Here is a 15241-nt window from a genome sequence, read left to right on the forward strand (position 1 = left end):
TCTGCAACCCGCGGCTCTTTGATCCCTCTGATGCGGCTCAGCTTTTGAAAATAATTAATGATTATTTAATTAAAATGTATTTTATTTTAGTGCGTTCATTTTCAAAATGTAATTCTATGAAGATTATGGCGATCTTGTAACATCTAAAATATTTTAATATTTAAAATATTTTTTGTTGCTCTTAATACACATCACAACTTCCAATGTGCGACACCCGCCAGTGTGCGGTTTCTTGAACTTTTTGACAGCTGACTGCATGGCGCCAGTAAAAGGATGATGGCACGCAGAGAGAGGACAGCATTTTTGTTTGCTGCCAGTGGATAATTTAAGTTCGGCGTATTTTTTCCATTACTACAAGGCCTCAAATAGACATTGAGTATTTTACTTAACCGTCAACCAGTCTTTTTTCAGAATTAAAAATGTTGCATGCAGAAAAGTTTCATTTTCATTTTCTCTGCAGATTTCAAAGTTCATTTTCTCTGCAGTCGTTCATTGATTTCATAAATGTAACACAGTATAGTTTGTTTATACATAGCACAAAGGCAAAAACACCCTGTTATATGCAGTTATATGCAGACACACCTGGAACAGATAACGAGGGAGAGGAAGAAAGGCGGGAAATGGACAGAGACATGGACAATAACAAACAGAGCCATGTGCTAAGAGAGCACATGGTGGGGAAAACAGACATGAAATAACAAGGGCGTGACATTAATATATATGTTAAATTTTACCTTTTTTTTATCTGTTTAACCCAATACATTTAATTAATAAAAATATGAGAGTGAAAGGAAAATTATTGCTTGTGTTTTCAGTACACATCTTCTGTAAGACTGAAACTTGAAAATAGTGTACTGGCAGTCATATACCACAGGTTATACTATACATGTCCATGCAGAGGCCACTGTGTCGTTTTGCAAAGTTAAACTTTCTATGCAGGAATTGTGTGCATTGGTTCAGTGGAGGAATGAAAGGTTTAGTACAGGAGGTTGATCACTCGAGTCACACTCTGCAACCCCATGTTTAAAATGCATCTCTGGAGAAATGTCATGGTGTTTCATTTAGAATTTCAAAAGGGTTTTGTGGCTCCCAGTGTTTTCTTTACTGTGTGAAACGGGTCCAAATGGCTCTTTGAGTGGTAAAGGTTCTCGACCCCTGGTTTGGATCATGGGAGGAAACCAGGAGCACACAGAGGAACCCATACAGAAACACTAAGAACACACCAAATTCCTGAGGGGGGCACCAATGTAAATAGATAGTTAATAGGTATGGGATAATTATTAAAGCATTTTTCTTCATGATGTATATATAGAATAGGCATTGACTTCAAGAATAAACTAATAAACTTGTTTTTCTTGACTTACAACTCTGACCCCCTCATTAAGTATGATAAAGTAAACTGTTGCCACACCAACTGAGTCTTAGTGTGTCATGCCATGTCTATTTCTGTTTTTCTGTAGAACCTACAACATTATATCTGATAATTCAGCTGAAAGATCAGGACTGGGAAACTGGTGTTTCCAGAGGAAGCCAGAGTGTGGTGAAAGCTGAGTTGAGGTTTGCTCTCATAGTGCAGTAGATGAGGCCTTCTTCACAAACTCCTGTATGAATCACGACTTCAAAATTGAATATCCTGCACACCTGAAAACACCATGACATTTCTCCAGAGATGCATTTTAAACATGGGGTTGCAGAGTGTGACTCGAGTGATCAACCTCCTGTACTAAACCTTTCATTCCTCCACTGAACCAATGCACACAATTCCTGCATAGAAAGTTTAACTTTGCAAAACGACACAGTGGCCTGTGCATGGACATGTATAGTATAACCTGTGGTATATGACTGCCAGTACACTATTTTCAAGTTTCAGTCTTACAGAAGATGTGTACTGAAAACACAAGCAATAATTTTCCTTTCACTCTCATATTTTTATTAATTAAATGTATTGGGTTAAACAGATAAAAAAAAGGTAAAATTTAACGTATATATTAATGTCACGCCCTTGTTATTTCATGTCTGTTTTCCCCACCATGTGCTCTCTTAGCACATGGCTCTGTTTGTTATTGTCCATGTCTCTGTCCATTTCCCGCCTTTCTTCCTCTCCCTCGTTATCTGTTCCAGGTGTGTCTTGTCTGTGTTATGTATTTTAGTCCCCTTGTCTCACTCCCTCTTGTCGGCCATTTGTTTTGCTTCCATTGTCGCTCTGTCATGTCGCTCAGTCTGGTCTGTCTGTCTCGTTTGTCGACGAGGTCGTTTCATTTCCTCTGTTGTTGTTTCGCTCCATAGTCTGGTTATCCCTCTAGTCTGTCTGTCCCGTTTGCCCTGTGTAGTTCCCCGTATTCTAGTTTAGTCTCTGTTAGCTCCATGTATCTGTTTTGTTATTCTTTTTGTACATAAAGCTTGTAGGGTTTTAGCATGTGTGTCCACCTCCATTAGTCCCCTGCCTGACAGAATGACCGACTCCTTAAAGGACGCAGCTAGCACTGAAGGCTATATTTGGAAGCTGAAAGAAGTCCAAGAGTCGATAATCCAGGCTTTAATTGAGTCAAGGACTTCTGAGGAAACGACTCCTGAATCAAGTGACTGCTCCAACGGGAGAAATAGGTACAAAAGGAACGCAGGAAAGCAGTGTACTGGATTCTCCTGATTAGCATCCTCAGGACAAGGGAGGTGAGGCTAACAGGGGCACACCTCTGGGGGATCCATGGTTGATGAGATCCCCCATGAGTGTGCCCATCAGACTACCTAAACCCTCCACGGCTCCAGCACGTGCCCTGCGAGCAGCACAAGCCCCTGCCTCCATGGACGTCGCTGCAGGATCCCCTGTCTCTGAGGACGTCATTGCAGGACTGCTTACCGCTGCTGCTCCAGTGTCCACTGCAGGATCCCCTGTCTCTGAGGACGTCATTGCAGGACTGCTTACCGCTGCTGCTCCATTGTCCGCAGTGCCTCCAGCCACTTCTGTCCCTGAGATGGTGGCTTCATCGGCCGCTCCTGTCCCCATGAAGGCGGCTTCATCGGCCGCTCCTGTCCCTGTGAAGGCGGCTTCATCGGCCGCTCCTGTCCCCGTGAAGGTGGCTTCATCCTCCACTCTTGTCCCCGTGAAGGCGGCTTCATTGGCCGCTCCTGTCCCCGTGAAGGCAGCCACCCAGGCCGTTCCTGTCCCCATGAAGGTGGCCACCCAGGTCGCTCCTGTCCCCGTAAAAGTGGCCACCCAGGTCGCTCCTGTCCCAGCAAAGGTGGCTTCCTCAGCTGCTCCTGTCCCAGCGAAAGCGGCTTCCTCACCTGCACCTGTGACTGTGGCCCCTGCTGCTTCAAGTCATGTACGTAGATCGGTCCCAAGGACTTCGGGGCCTATTCCTAAAGCTGTGCCCAGGCTGGCTTCTCGGACAGCCCCACAGACTTTTGCCAGTCCTGGGCACCCCCTGGTTGTTTTTGTTCCTCTTTCCGTCCCTGTCCTGGTTCCTGTTTCTGTCCACGTCCCTGTACCTGTGTATGCATTTGTCTCTGTCCCTGTCACTGTGTTTGTGTCCGTCCTGGTCTCTGTTCTCTGCTCAGTCCGGTCTGTCTGTCTCTTAAGGTTGAAAATGAAAGTTGAAAATACGTCCAAACACAGACATTGAAAAGACGAATATTAGACGTATTTTGGACGTCCATTGACGTTATTACTTGGTCCCGAAAAACCTTACTTGTATAAAACGCGTTTTGGACGTTCACTGACATTATCGATTGGTCACCACTTAACTAACTTTTAAGATGGATTTTGGACGTCCATTGACGTTTAAAATATGTCCTTGACGGGCAGACTACTTTTAGACCTATTTTGAACGTCCAGGGACGTTCCGTGTTTACTGGGCCAGATGATATTAAAATTCTTTTACTCCTTGACTGCTTGACCATGACATGGTTGTTTCACTAACATCCTCACTGCTTATGGCTATTGACCATTAGATGGCAATATTATTCGGAATTAAAAGCAGAAAAACACAACAAATGTAGCAAAGCTGACCTCTCGTGACCAACTGGGATTAAAACAAATAAACAAATCTTGCTACAAGCATGAGGGACAGAACACTGTTATATACTTATCTTAGCATCAAATACAGACTGATATGACAAATTCAAAACTTTACCATTAAACGTGTACATGTATGCTCAAATTTGGCTGTACTCTTTGCCCAGCCTCTCTCATTTTTAGACCGTTGTTACAGTCCTTGGCCTCCCTTGTCCTCCCTGTCCTTCTTCTCTTACTTTCACTTCTCTGGCTCTGCCTCTGTTTCCAATGTTGGCCATTGCTCCAAAACAGAAGAGCTCACCTGTTGCCCTTTCATGTTACAGTTTTTCTCAATTGCTAAAACACAAAACTCTGTTGTCTGAACCAAATTCTCAGTGTCCTGAACCCATTTATTGAAATTGTCACCCATTTGGCAAAACCATAAGCACATTTCATCACTTGGGTTGCATAATGGTAAGCCCAGGTAGCAAAAGTGAAACTCAAATAAAGCACAGGTGTCACAACTTAAATACGGCCACTCTAAATTGATCACACATGTGACAAATGATGTGAAGAAACCAACATAAGCCAGTACAAGGAGGAAGTCATAGAAGTTTCACTATGGATAGAAACAGTCAGAGAGGCAGAGTAAGGGTAAGAGGTGGAAGAGGAGGAAGAAGAGGGGGGACGAGATGAAGAACAATAATTTTAGATGAAATACGGGCAACCATCATTGAACATGTTCTTGTCCATGAATTGACTATGAGGGAAGCAGGAGTTCAGCCCAACCTGAGTAGATTCACAGTGTCCACAATAGTCCGAATATTCAGAGAGGATAACAGGTAATTGCTTTATTCATTTCATATATGTTTACAATATGACACAATACAGACCTGTAAAAAGGTGTTTCATTACATGAATTTCCTAAAACATTTGTAGGCTTAGTGCTGCATGTAATATTTTGTAACGGCATGTTCTTTTGTAGAATTACAAGACTGACACATCGGGGGTGGGGGGTGGGGGGGCATCTATGTTGAACCCACACCAAGAGACCCTCATTGTTGACATGGTCCATCAGAACAATGCAATCACACTGCTTGAAATACAGCAAAATGTCATTGACGACCATGTCAACTTTGAAGGCGTCAACAGTATCAGCTTCTCCACAATTGGTTGTGTCCTTAAATGCAACAGAATGCAGATGAAGCAACTGTACAGAGCAGTGGTGGATGCTGGTCTTTCAAGGAGGGGAAGCTCAATTTCGGCCTACATCATAAAATGTGTCGGTTTATTTATACGTAAATTCTACCCTCCGTTCCTTTTTAGGAAAATGATCTGACCCTGTCGTACCAACAAGGCGTCTTTTCCAGGCACTTGACTAGAGTCCTCTCATTGGCCAGCAGAGCTAGGCTGCTTAAACGGCCGTGGCCCATGTGAAGTGTGTCCGCCTGTGCTCCCACAGATCTTTACACCAAAGGATCGCTGATTTGCTCATTTCGCTGTCAATAAAAAAGGGATTCAGCCTCAGACAGATCATCCAATCGTCATGCAGAAGCCGAGCGTCCAGGCCAGCCGAGGCCAGCCCACTGTTCCATAGACCCCCAGAGACGCTGAGCTGCACTTCACTGCTTCACAATTGAACTCTGTGGACACTCAGCATCCACACCGTTTAAAGCACTGTGAAGCGGGAATGATTGAGAGGAAAGCCGCTGATTCTGAACAAAAGTTGAGCACGTTGTAGTGCATATTTATTCAATGACATGTACACACAACAGTATATATTTGATCACTTATTTTTTTTTACATTTTAGGGGAAGCTGAGCTTCCCTTGCAGTCTTAGAGCAATCGCCGCTGGTACAGAGTACCCTTTGACCAGAACTCAGAAGGGGTCAAGGAGCAAAGATTCCAGTATGTACAGGTAGGTGTTCAATACTGCAGTATACTCCACAGCAAGTCTGTCTTTCTGTGCCCCTTACAAAGCTTTCTGTATTTTTTCATAGAGAATGTTTCAACTGGATTCCTCAGACCATCTACATGAATATTTTTATATGGATGAAGCTGGGTTCAATCTCACCAAAACGAGGAGGAGAGGCAGGAACGTGATTGGCGAACGAGCCATTGTTGCAGTCCCTGGCCGGCGTGGCAATGTCACGTTATGTGCTACCATCAGCAATTATGGGGTTCTTCACCATCATGCCATATTGGGGCCATAGAACACTCAACATCTCTTGGTATTTTTGAGTGATCTTTAAGATATTGTGTTAGGCCGTGAGCAGCAAGATCATGAACAGACAGGGCATCCAGTCTATGTTATTGTGTGGGACAATGTGAGTTTTCACCAGGCTATCCAGGTCAGAGAGTAATTCAATATCAACCAAGATTTCCTAAATGTTTTTCTTCCACCATATTCCCCTTTCCTCAACCCAACGGAGGAGTTCTTCTCTTCATGACGTTGGAAGGTTTATGACCGGCAACCCTACACCAGGGAAAATCTCTTGCAGGCCATGGAACTGGCTTGTAATGACATAGGGGTGGATACATGCCAAGCATGAATCTGGCATACTAGGAGTTATTTTCCACGCTGCCTGGCCAGGGAGAATGTGGCCTGACCAGCACGTCAACATGATGCTGCAGTAGAGTAGATAATAATTGTATTTCTGTTGTAATGTATTTATATATATATATATATATATAGGGGTTGGACAATGAAACTAAAACACCAGTCATTTTAGTGTGGGAGGTTTCATGGCTAAATTGGACCAGCCTGGTGACCAATCTTCATTAATTGCACATTGCACCAGTAAGAGCAGAGTGTGAAGGTTCAATTAGCAGAGGGTAAGAGCACAGTTTTGCTCAAAATATTGCAATGCACACAACATTATGGGTGACATACCAGAGTTCAAAAGAGGACAAATTGTTGGTGCACGTCTTGCTGGCACATCTGTGACCAAGACAGCAAGTCTTTGTGCTTTATCAAGAGCCATGGTGTTCAGGGTAATGTCAGCATACCACCAAGAAGGACGAAACACATCCAACAGGATTAACTGTGGATGCGAGAGGAAGCAGTCTGAAAGGGATGTTCGGGTGCTGACCTGGATTGTATCCAGAAAACATAAAACAACGACTGCCCAAATCACAGAATAAAATGTGCAAAATAAAACGTGTGCCTCAAGTCTCCTGTTTCCTCTAGAACTGTATGTCGGGAGCTCCACAGGTTCAATATACACAGCCGGGCTGCTATAGCCAAACCTTTGGTCACACATGCCAATGCCAAATGTCGGTTTCAATGGTGCAAGGAGCACAAATCTTGGGCTGTGGACAATGTGAAACATGTATTTTTCTCTGATGAGTCCACCTTTACTGTTTTCCCCACATCCGGGAGAGTTATGGTGTAGAGAAGCCCCAAAGAAGCATACCACCCAGACTGTTGCATGCCCAGAGTGAAGCATGGGGTTGGATCAGTGATGGTTTGGGCTGCCATATCATGGCATTCCCTTGGCCCAATACTTGTGCTAGATGGGCGCGTCACTGCCAAGGACTACCGAACCATTCTGGAGGACAATGTGCATTCAATGGTTCAAACATTGTGTCCTGAAGGCGGTGCCGTGTATCAGAATGACAATACACCAATACACACAGCAAGACTGGTGAAAGATTGGTTTTATGAACATGAAAGTGAAGTTGAACATCTTCCATGGCCTGCACAGTCACCAGATTGAGCACAGGCCATGGAACTGGCCTGTAATGACATAGGGGTGGATACATGCCAAGCATGAATCTGGCATACTAGGAGTTATTTTCCACGTTGACTGGCCAGGGAGAATGTGGCCTGACCAGCACGTCAACATGATGCTGCAGTAGAGTAGATAATAATTGTATTTCTGTTGTAATGTATTTATATGTATGTATATATATATATATATATATAATCTGCACAGTTACCAGATTGATAAATATTATTAAGCCACTTTGGGATGTTTTAGAGGAGCGAGTCAGGAAACGTTTTCCTCCACCAGCATCATGTAGTGACCTGGGCACTATCCTGAATGGCTTAAAATCCCTCTGACCACTGTGCAGGACTTGTATATGTCATTCCCAAGATGAATTGATGCTGTAGTGGCCGCAAAAGGAGGCCCTACACCATACTAATTAATTATTGTGGTCTAAAACCAGGTGTTTCAGTTTCATTGTCCAACCCCTGTATATATATATATATATATCTATATATATATATATATTTTTTTTTTTTTTTTTTTTACACAGATTTGTTTTGAAACTTCATTTTCCTTTGTGGACAATAAAGTTAATTCTACAGCATCGTGATCTGATCAGTGTGTTTTTCTTTTTTCAGTGTTGTGTGTAATGACTGTTCAGTGCTGTTTTTCATTTTGATTGACTCAAGGCCAGATTTGACAATATTGTTTGGTTTTGAGCACTGCTTGAACTGTTTTGAGGCAATGGTTTGGTTTTGCAGGAAGAGTCAGAGGTTTTGTGAATTTAGTGTGCTAATTGGGTTTTGTGTTTACAGTTTAGAGAAATGGATGCATGTTTCAGGAAATGTGCCTTGGCAATTGAGAAAAAGTGTAAAGCTCTGATTGCTGTGTGACAGGGATTTTTCCACGTGATGTGTCAGTGTGCATAATAGGGCAATTAACTTTAGAATTTTGAATAACAATGTGTTCCTTGTGAAAACAAGATTGTCTTTATGAAAACTGTGCCAAATGCAGAAAATTGTGTGTAGTGTTTGAAAAAAGTGTGTTTTAAAACTGCAGTGTGAGTGTAAAGCAGGAATTGTGCTTGTAGTTTAGCAGAATTGGTTCAGGGGTTGGTGCATGAGATACATTTTGTGGTCATTGTATCACAAGTACCAGTATTGGTGTGTAAACAATTGAGAAAACTGTAAAACATGTAAAACAATGAATCCATAGATAGTTTTAGTAAGATAGAATCATACCTTTTGAGAATTTGATCTGAACCAGATAACAAGTGTGACAACATCAAGGTATTGTTTCTCACCATGTATGCGGAACACCTCAGCCAACTGGAATTAAACCGGAACAAGATCAGAGCTGATTACTTAGTTGTTACTGTAACTGGAACAAAATGGCCTGAGTGACTGTTGTTTTTCTTTATTTCTTTAGTTAGAAATAATGTACAAAAAGCGGTGCTCATCTAGTCTAAATCTTGTCCTATTATGTTTGTCTACTGTGTATACATGAAAGCTAAAATGTGACCATTATAATTCTGTATAGCTCTACATGAACAGATTTTGTTATAGTCATTTGGAAAGGAGGGGATTTAACACTAAAGGTTTTTTTGAAGAGATGCTGGACTTTGTAACAGATATATAGTAAGTGATAAAACCTCCTTTTACTTTGGTCAACATATGGATAATATATGTCCATTTCAAGATACAAACATTAACGGGTTATTGTTGCTCAGTCTTACTGTTAGTCAATACAATGTATATTTATGTATATATACAATATATATAAATATATGACGTACCCTTGAGCAGAATGACCGATCAACAAAAGGACGCAGCTAACACAGCTAAATCACTGGATAAAACCCTGAAAACAGCAGAGGATTTACTGGCCATAAGGACGTATGATCAACCAACTATTTTGCAATCCATCATGGGTGTACCCAGTGAATTTGAAGGAGGACCCAACTGTAAGGGATTTTTGTTACAGTGCCGACTTTATTTAGAATTTTTGACCTGTCCTGCTCCTCCTGATATTATCCAGGTCATCTTTGTTAGATCTCTTCTCAGAGGAGAGGCGTTGCAGTGGGCAGAACAATTAATTAAAGAAAAGGCCCTTGAACTGACTGTTGAGACATTTTTACAACTCTTAGATGAGAGATTCTCACAAACTGCTCCCGAGGACGTTTCTGCAGGAGCCCCTGCTCCCGAGGACGTCTCTGCAGGAACCCCTGCTCCCGAGGACGTCTCTGCAGGAACCCCTGCTCCCGAGGACGTCTCTGCAGGTACCCCTGCTTCTGAGGATTACCCCCTCAGGTCTGGGGAGATTTTTGGGGAGGAGTTGAGGGTAGGAGCAGTTAGCCTCAAATCACTGGACATGGGAGGTGAGGCTAGCAGGGGGATCTCCGGGAGAACTACGGTCAAAGAAGTCCCTCAAGAGTGCGCCCATCAGTCCCCCTAAACCCACTAAAACTACAGCTCGTGCTCAGCGAGCAGCACGAGCCCCTGCCTCGGTGGACGTCTCCGCTCTGGTTCCTGAGATGGCCGCGAACCCCGCCGCTCATGTCTCCGAGAAAGCACCTTCCACGGCCGCTCCTGTCACCGTGAAAGCGGCGCCTCCAGCCGCTCCTGTCCCCGTGAAAGCAGCGCCTCCAGCCGCTTCGGTCCCAGTGAAGGCGGCTTCCACGACCGCCCCTGTCTCCAAGAAGGCGACCACCCTGGCCGCTCGTGCTCCTGAAAAGGTGGCTTCCTCAGCTGCTCCTGTCCCAGTGAAGGCAGCTTCATCAGCCGCTCCTGTCTGCGTGAAGGCGGCTTCACCAGCCGCTCCTGTCTCCGTGAAGGCGGCTTCATCAGCCGCTCCTGTCTCCGAGAAGGAGGCTTCCTCAGCCGCTCCTGTCTCCGGGAAGGCGATTTCCACGACCGCTCCTGTTTCCGAGAACACGGCACCAGCTGCTCCCGTCTCCATGAACGCGGCACCAGCCGCTCCTGTGTCCGGGAAGGCGGTTTCCACGACCGCTCCTGTCTCCGTGAACACAGCACCAGCCGCTCCTGTCTCCATTAACGCGGCACCTGCCGCTCTTGTCTCCGTGAACACGGCACCAGCCGCTCCTGTCTCCGGGAAGGCAGTTTCCATGACCGCTCCTGTTTCCGAGAACGCGGCACCAGCCGCTCCTGTCCCCGGGAAGGTGGTTTCCACGACCGCTCCTGTCTCCGTGAATGCGGCACCCATTGCTCCTGTCTCCGTGAAGGTGGCACCCGCCGCTCCTGTCTCCGTGAAGGCGGCACCCACCGCTCCTGTCTCCGTGAAGGCGGCATTTGCCGCTCCTGTCTCTGTGAAGACAGCACCCGCCGCTCCTGTCTCCGTGAATGCGGTACCAGCCACTCCTGTCTCCGAGAAGGCGGCTTCCTCAGCAGTTCCTGTCCCAGTGAAGGCGGCTTCCTCAGCCGCTCCTAATTCTGCACCTGTGACTGTGGCCCCGGCCGCCTCTGCACCCATGACGGTGGCTCCGGTGGCTCCTGGTCGTGTCCGTAGGTCGGCCCCAAGGACTTTGGGGCCAATCCCCAGAACTGTGCCCAAGCTAACAGGGGGATCTCCGGGAGAACTACGGTCAAAGAAGTCCCTCAAGAGTGCGCCCATCAGTCCCCCTAAACCCACTAAAACTACAGCTCGTGCTCAGCGAGCAGCACGAGCCCCTGCCTCGGTGCCGCTCTGGTTCCTGAGATGGCCGCGAACCCCGCCGCTCATGTCTCCGAGAAAGCACCTTCCACGGCCGCTCCTGTCACCGTGAAAGCGGCGCCTCCAGCCGCTCCTGTCCCCGTGAAAGCAGCGCCTCCAGCCGCTTCGGTCCCAGTGGAGGCGGCTTCCACGACCGCCCCTGTCTCCAAGAAGGCGACCACCCTGGCCGCTCGTGCTCCTGAAAAGGTGGCTTCCTCAGCTGCTCCTGTCCCAGTGAAGGCAGCTTCATCAGCCGCGCCTGTCTGCGTGAAGGCGGCTTCACCAGCCGCTCCTGTCTCCGTGAAGGCGGCTTCACCAGCCGCTCCTGTCTCCGTGAAGGCGGCTTCATCAGCCGCTCCTGTCTCCGAGAAGGAGGCTTCCTCAGCCGCTCCTGTCTCCGGGAAGGCGATTTCCACGACCGCTCCTGTTTCCGAGAACACGGCACCAGCTGCTCCCGTCTCCATGAACGCGGCACCAGCCGCTCCTGTGTCCGGGAAGGCGGTTTCCACGACCGCTCCTGTCTCCGTGAACACAGCACCAGCCGCTCCTGTCTCCATTAACGCGGCACCTGCCGCTCTTGTCTCCGTGAACGCGGCACCAGCCGCTCCTGTCTCCGGGAAGGCAGTTTCCATGACCGCTCCTGTTTCCGAGAACGCGGCACCAGCCGCTCCTGTCCCCGGGAAGGTGGTTTCCACGACCGCTCCTGTCTCCGTGAATGCGGCACCCATTGCTCCTGTCTCCGTGAAGGTGGCACCCGCCGCTCCTGTCTCAGTGAAGGCAGCACCCGCCGCTCCTGTCTCCGTGAATGCGGTACCAGCCACTCCTGTCTCCGAGAAGGCGGCTTCCTCAGCAGTTCCTGTCCCAGTGAAGGTGCTAATTCTGCACCTGTGACTGTGGCCCCGGCCGCCTCTGCACCCGTGACGGTGGCTCCGGCAGCTCCTGGTCGTGTCCGTAGGTCGGCCCCAAGGACTTTGGGGCCAATCCCCAGAACTGTGCCCAAGCTGGTTCCTCAGACATCTCCACAGACTTTTGCCAGTCCTGGGCATGCCCCAGTTATTTTGATTCCCCTGTCTGTTCCTGTCCTGGTTCCTGCCTCTGTCCTCGTCCCTGTGTCTGTATTTGTCTTTGTTCCTGTCCCTGACACTGTGTTCGTGTCTGTCCCTGTAAACGTCCTGGTCCCTGTTCTCCAGCCAAGTTCTGTCCAGTCCCCTGTTAGTCCTGTCCAGTTCCCATTAAACCTTCTGTCCGGTCTCAAGTCCAGTCTCCTATCCATTCCCAGTTCCTGATAACGATTCCTCTGTCCTGTCTCCATTTCCGTCTAGTGTTCCGTCAAATGTCCAGCACCCTGTCCAGTCACGTGTGCCTGCTCCTGCCCTGTCTCCGAATCTGTCCTCTGTCTTCTCACTATTCCCGTCTCTTTTTTCTAGTCCTGTCCAGTGTACGTTTAAGTCGAGTCTCTTGTCCCCAGCTCCATTTCCTGTCTTGTCCTAAATCTTGTGGTTTCGTTTTGTTTTGTTTGTCCTGGCCCTTCCTGAGCCAGCTCCTGGGGAGTCTAGCTCTTCACGCCCAGGGAGTTGCGCGTCTTGGAGGGGGCGTCTGTCACATCCTGGCCCAATCTTGTTTGTTTTTCCCGCCATGTGCTCGCTCAGCACATGGCTCTGTCTGTTTGTTGTTGTCCACGTCTCCTCCCTTTGTTTCGCCTCCTCGTCTGTGTCTCATTTGTTACCCTGCCCTCTTATTATCTGTCTCAGGTGCGTCTCATCTGTGTTTAGTATTTAAGTCCCCTTTTGTCACTTCCTGTGATCGGTCATTTGTATTGTATTGTATTGTTTTGCTATGTTCACCATTGTTTTGCTCTTTCCCAGGCGTGTTGTTTCTCCCTTTTTCCAAGTCAGGTCGTTTTGTGTCCTTCTCACTCTCGTTTCACTCCCTAAGTCATGTCATGTTGTTTTTCTTTATTCCAAGTCCAAGTCGTGTCGTGTCGTGATCTTTCCAAGTCATGTCGTTTTGTGTCCTGTTCAAGTCGTGTGGTTTCTTTGTGTTGTAAATAAAAGTAAGTGTTTTAGCAAGTGCATCCGCCTCCGTCAGTCCGCCCTGTGATACGTGACATGAGCAAGGCATCTAACCCCCTGCTCTGGGCATGTATGCTCACTACCCCCTAGTGTTCACTGGTGTGTGTGTGTAAATGTGTGTTTCACTGCACGGATTGGGTTAAATTCAGAGAACAAATTTGTAGTTTTACAATTACAGACTGTATTCCATCTGTTCCTCTGCATCTTAATATTATTATATTGTATTCCAATACTAATTCCATAATATTATGGAATAATAATTCCATAGTATTCCATAATAATTATGTATTCCATCTGTTCCTCTGCATCCTTTTTTAGCTTCCTTTCACCCTGTTCTTCAATGATCAGTACCCCCAGAGTGCAGGTAAGATTTGGGTGGTGGACATAAATGTGTATTGTGCTTGTACTGGTGGATCAGGCACAGCAGGGCGACTACAGTTTTTAAACCCCTCAGTGAAAATAGTCCACTAATGAAAAATATCCAGCCAACAGTGCCTGTCCCCACTGATGAATATTACACAGAGTGAAAGATTTTGGTTAGAGGCAATTATAATCTTATAAAGCTCCCAAAAATACATAATACACCACTAAGCAAACATTTCCTTGCCTACAGAAAATAATGTGAAATGTATGTAACATAACTTCTCATGAGACATCATATTGGGAAGGGCAGAACACAGTTCTCTCAATTTTTTTGTGCTCGCCATGTGTGTCAAATGGTGCAAAATTGAGAAGAGTTAAACAGTCTCTTTTTCAAAGAAGTTCACATTATCAGGAATAAATATAATAATAATAGCGTGTTCATTACTTCTTCATTTCTGGTCCTTAGCAAGAGTAATGTCCATTTTAATGTGAAAACAGTTAAACTATTTAGTATCAGGCTTTTTAATAGAGGCACAGTATGACTGAGTGCAGCCCTGCCCCTCTAAATTCTGTGTTTATTCCAGTACAAAATGTACACTAGATGTAGTTGTGGCCCCAGATTGATGCCACTATCATTAGGGGTCCAAGCACTGCAAGTGCTGGAGCCCTATTGTTTTTGTTCCGTTTTTTCCGCATTTTTTTTTTTTTTTCCTTCTTCTTTTTCTCCAATGAAACGCGATGGGCAGCCCAAACCGTAGGTCCTACAGACTTGTCGTTTGGTCAACTGGTGGTAAACCCTCCCGCTACTCAGGCGCAAAAAATCAGCTTGATCAGCCTGATGGTGGCCCTATATCTCCTACCCCGTGTGGCGTAGAGACGAAATTCTTTTTTTCCCTGATTCCTCAGGTCAGACCCTACAAAAAAGCCTCAAGAACCCATAAGCTCCGCCTACTTAGATTTTGAGCTAATTTGCATAATATGCAAAATCGCACATATTTTTGAGCGCGAACTAGTCTCTGGAAATGTACCCAATATGGACATATGTGGTATCAGAATCCTAAGAACCTGAACTTTAATAATTATCCAAAAAAGGTTGGAATTTCATCTCTGCTCGGCTTCCAGACTCCAAAAATCAGACAAATACAGCTATAATTCACAAACGCTTTCTCCGAATGTTACGATACTTCACATGCTTGATCCCTATAAGGGCTGGAAGCCATAAGTACTTGGTTGTGCAACTGCAAGCCTAGGGGGCGCTATAACAGCAAAAAAATTGTTACGCTTCACAGGATTGTCCCATTGACATGCCGCTTGGTATGCATGTAGTGTGTGATGAGCCGACTCAGATTATATGACGATGATGTCATATTCGAAAAAACGTGTCCACCATC

General features: G+C 46.1%; 1 protein-coding gene across 1 annotated transcript; it reads right to left on the reverse strand.

The window, feature by feature from the left end:
* Positions 1–10260: 10260 nt before the first annotated feature.
* On the reverse strand, positions 10261–11337 carry LOC136664477 (uncharacterized). Its single transcript, XM_066641658.1, has 2 exons — positions 11076–11337; positions 10261–10964 (listed from the first exon to the last, which is right to left on the reverse strand). Exons 1-2 carry the CDS (start codon positions 11335–11337, stop codon positions 10261–10263), a joined length of 966 nt encoding a protein of 321 aa, XP_066497755.1.
* Between the last annotated feature and the right edge of the window lie 3904 nt (positions 11338–15241).

The sequence above is a fragment of the Hoplias malabaricus genome, chromosome 13 (genome assembly GCF_029633855.1).
Source record: "Hoplias malabaricus isolate fHopMal1 chromosome 13, fHopMal1.hap1, whole genome shotgun sequence".
Lineage (NCBI taxonomy): Eukaryota > Metazoa > Chordata > Actinopteri > Characiformes > Erythrinidae > Hoplias > Hoplias malabaricus.

Coding starts and splice junctions, on each gene's coding strand:
- LOC136664477 (XM_066641658.1), bottom strand. CDS start 11,337: ATGGGCGCACTCTTGAGGGACTTCTTTGACCGTAGTTCTCCCGGAGAT. Junction 10,965..11,075: donor CTCGGAGACAGGAGTGGCTG/GTACCGCATTCA, acceptor TCACGGAGACAG/GAGCGGCGGGTGCCACCTTC.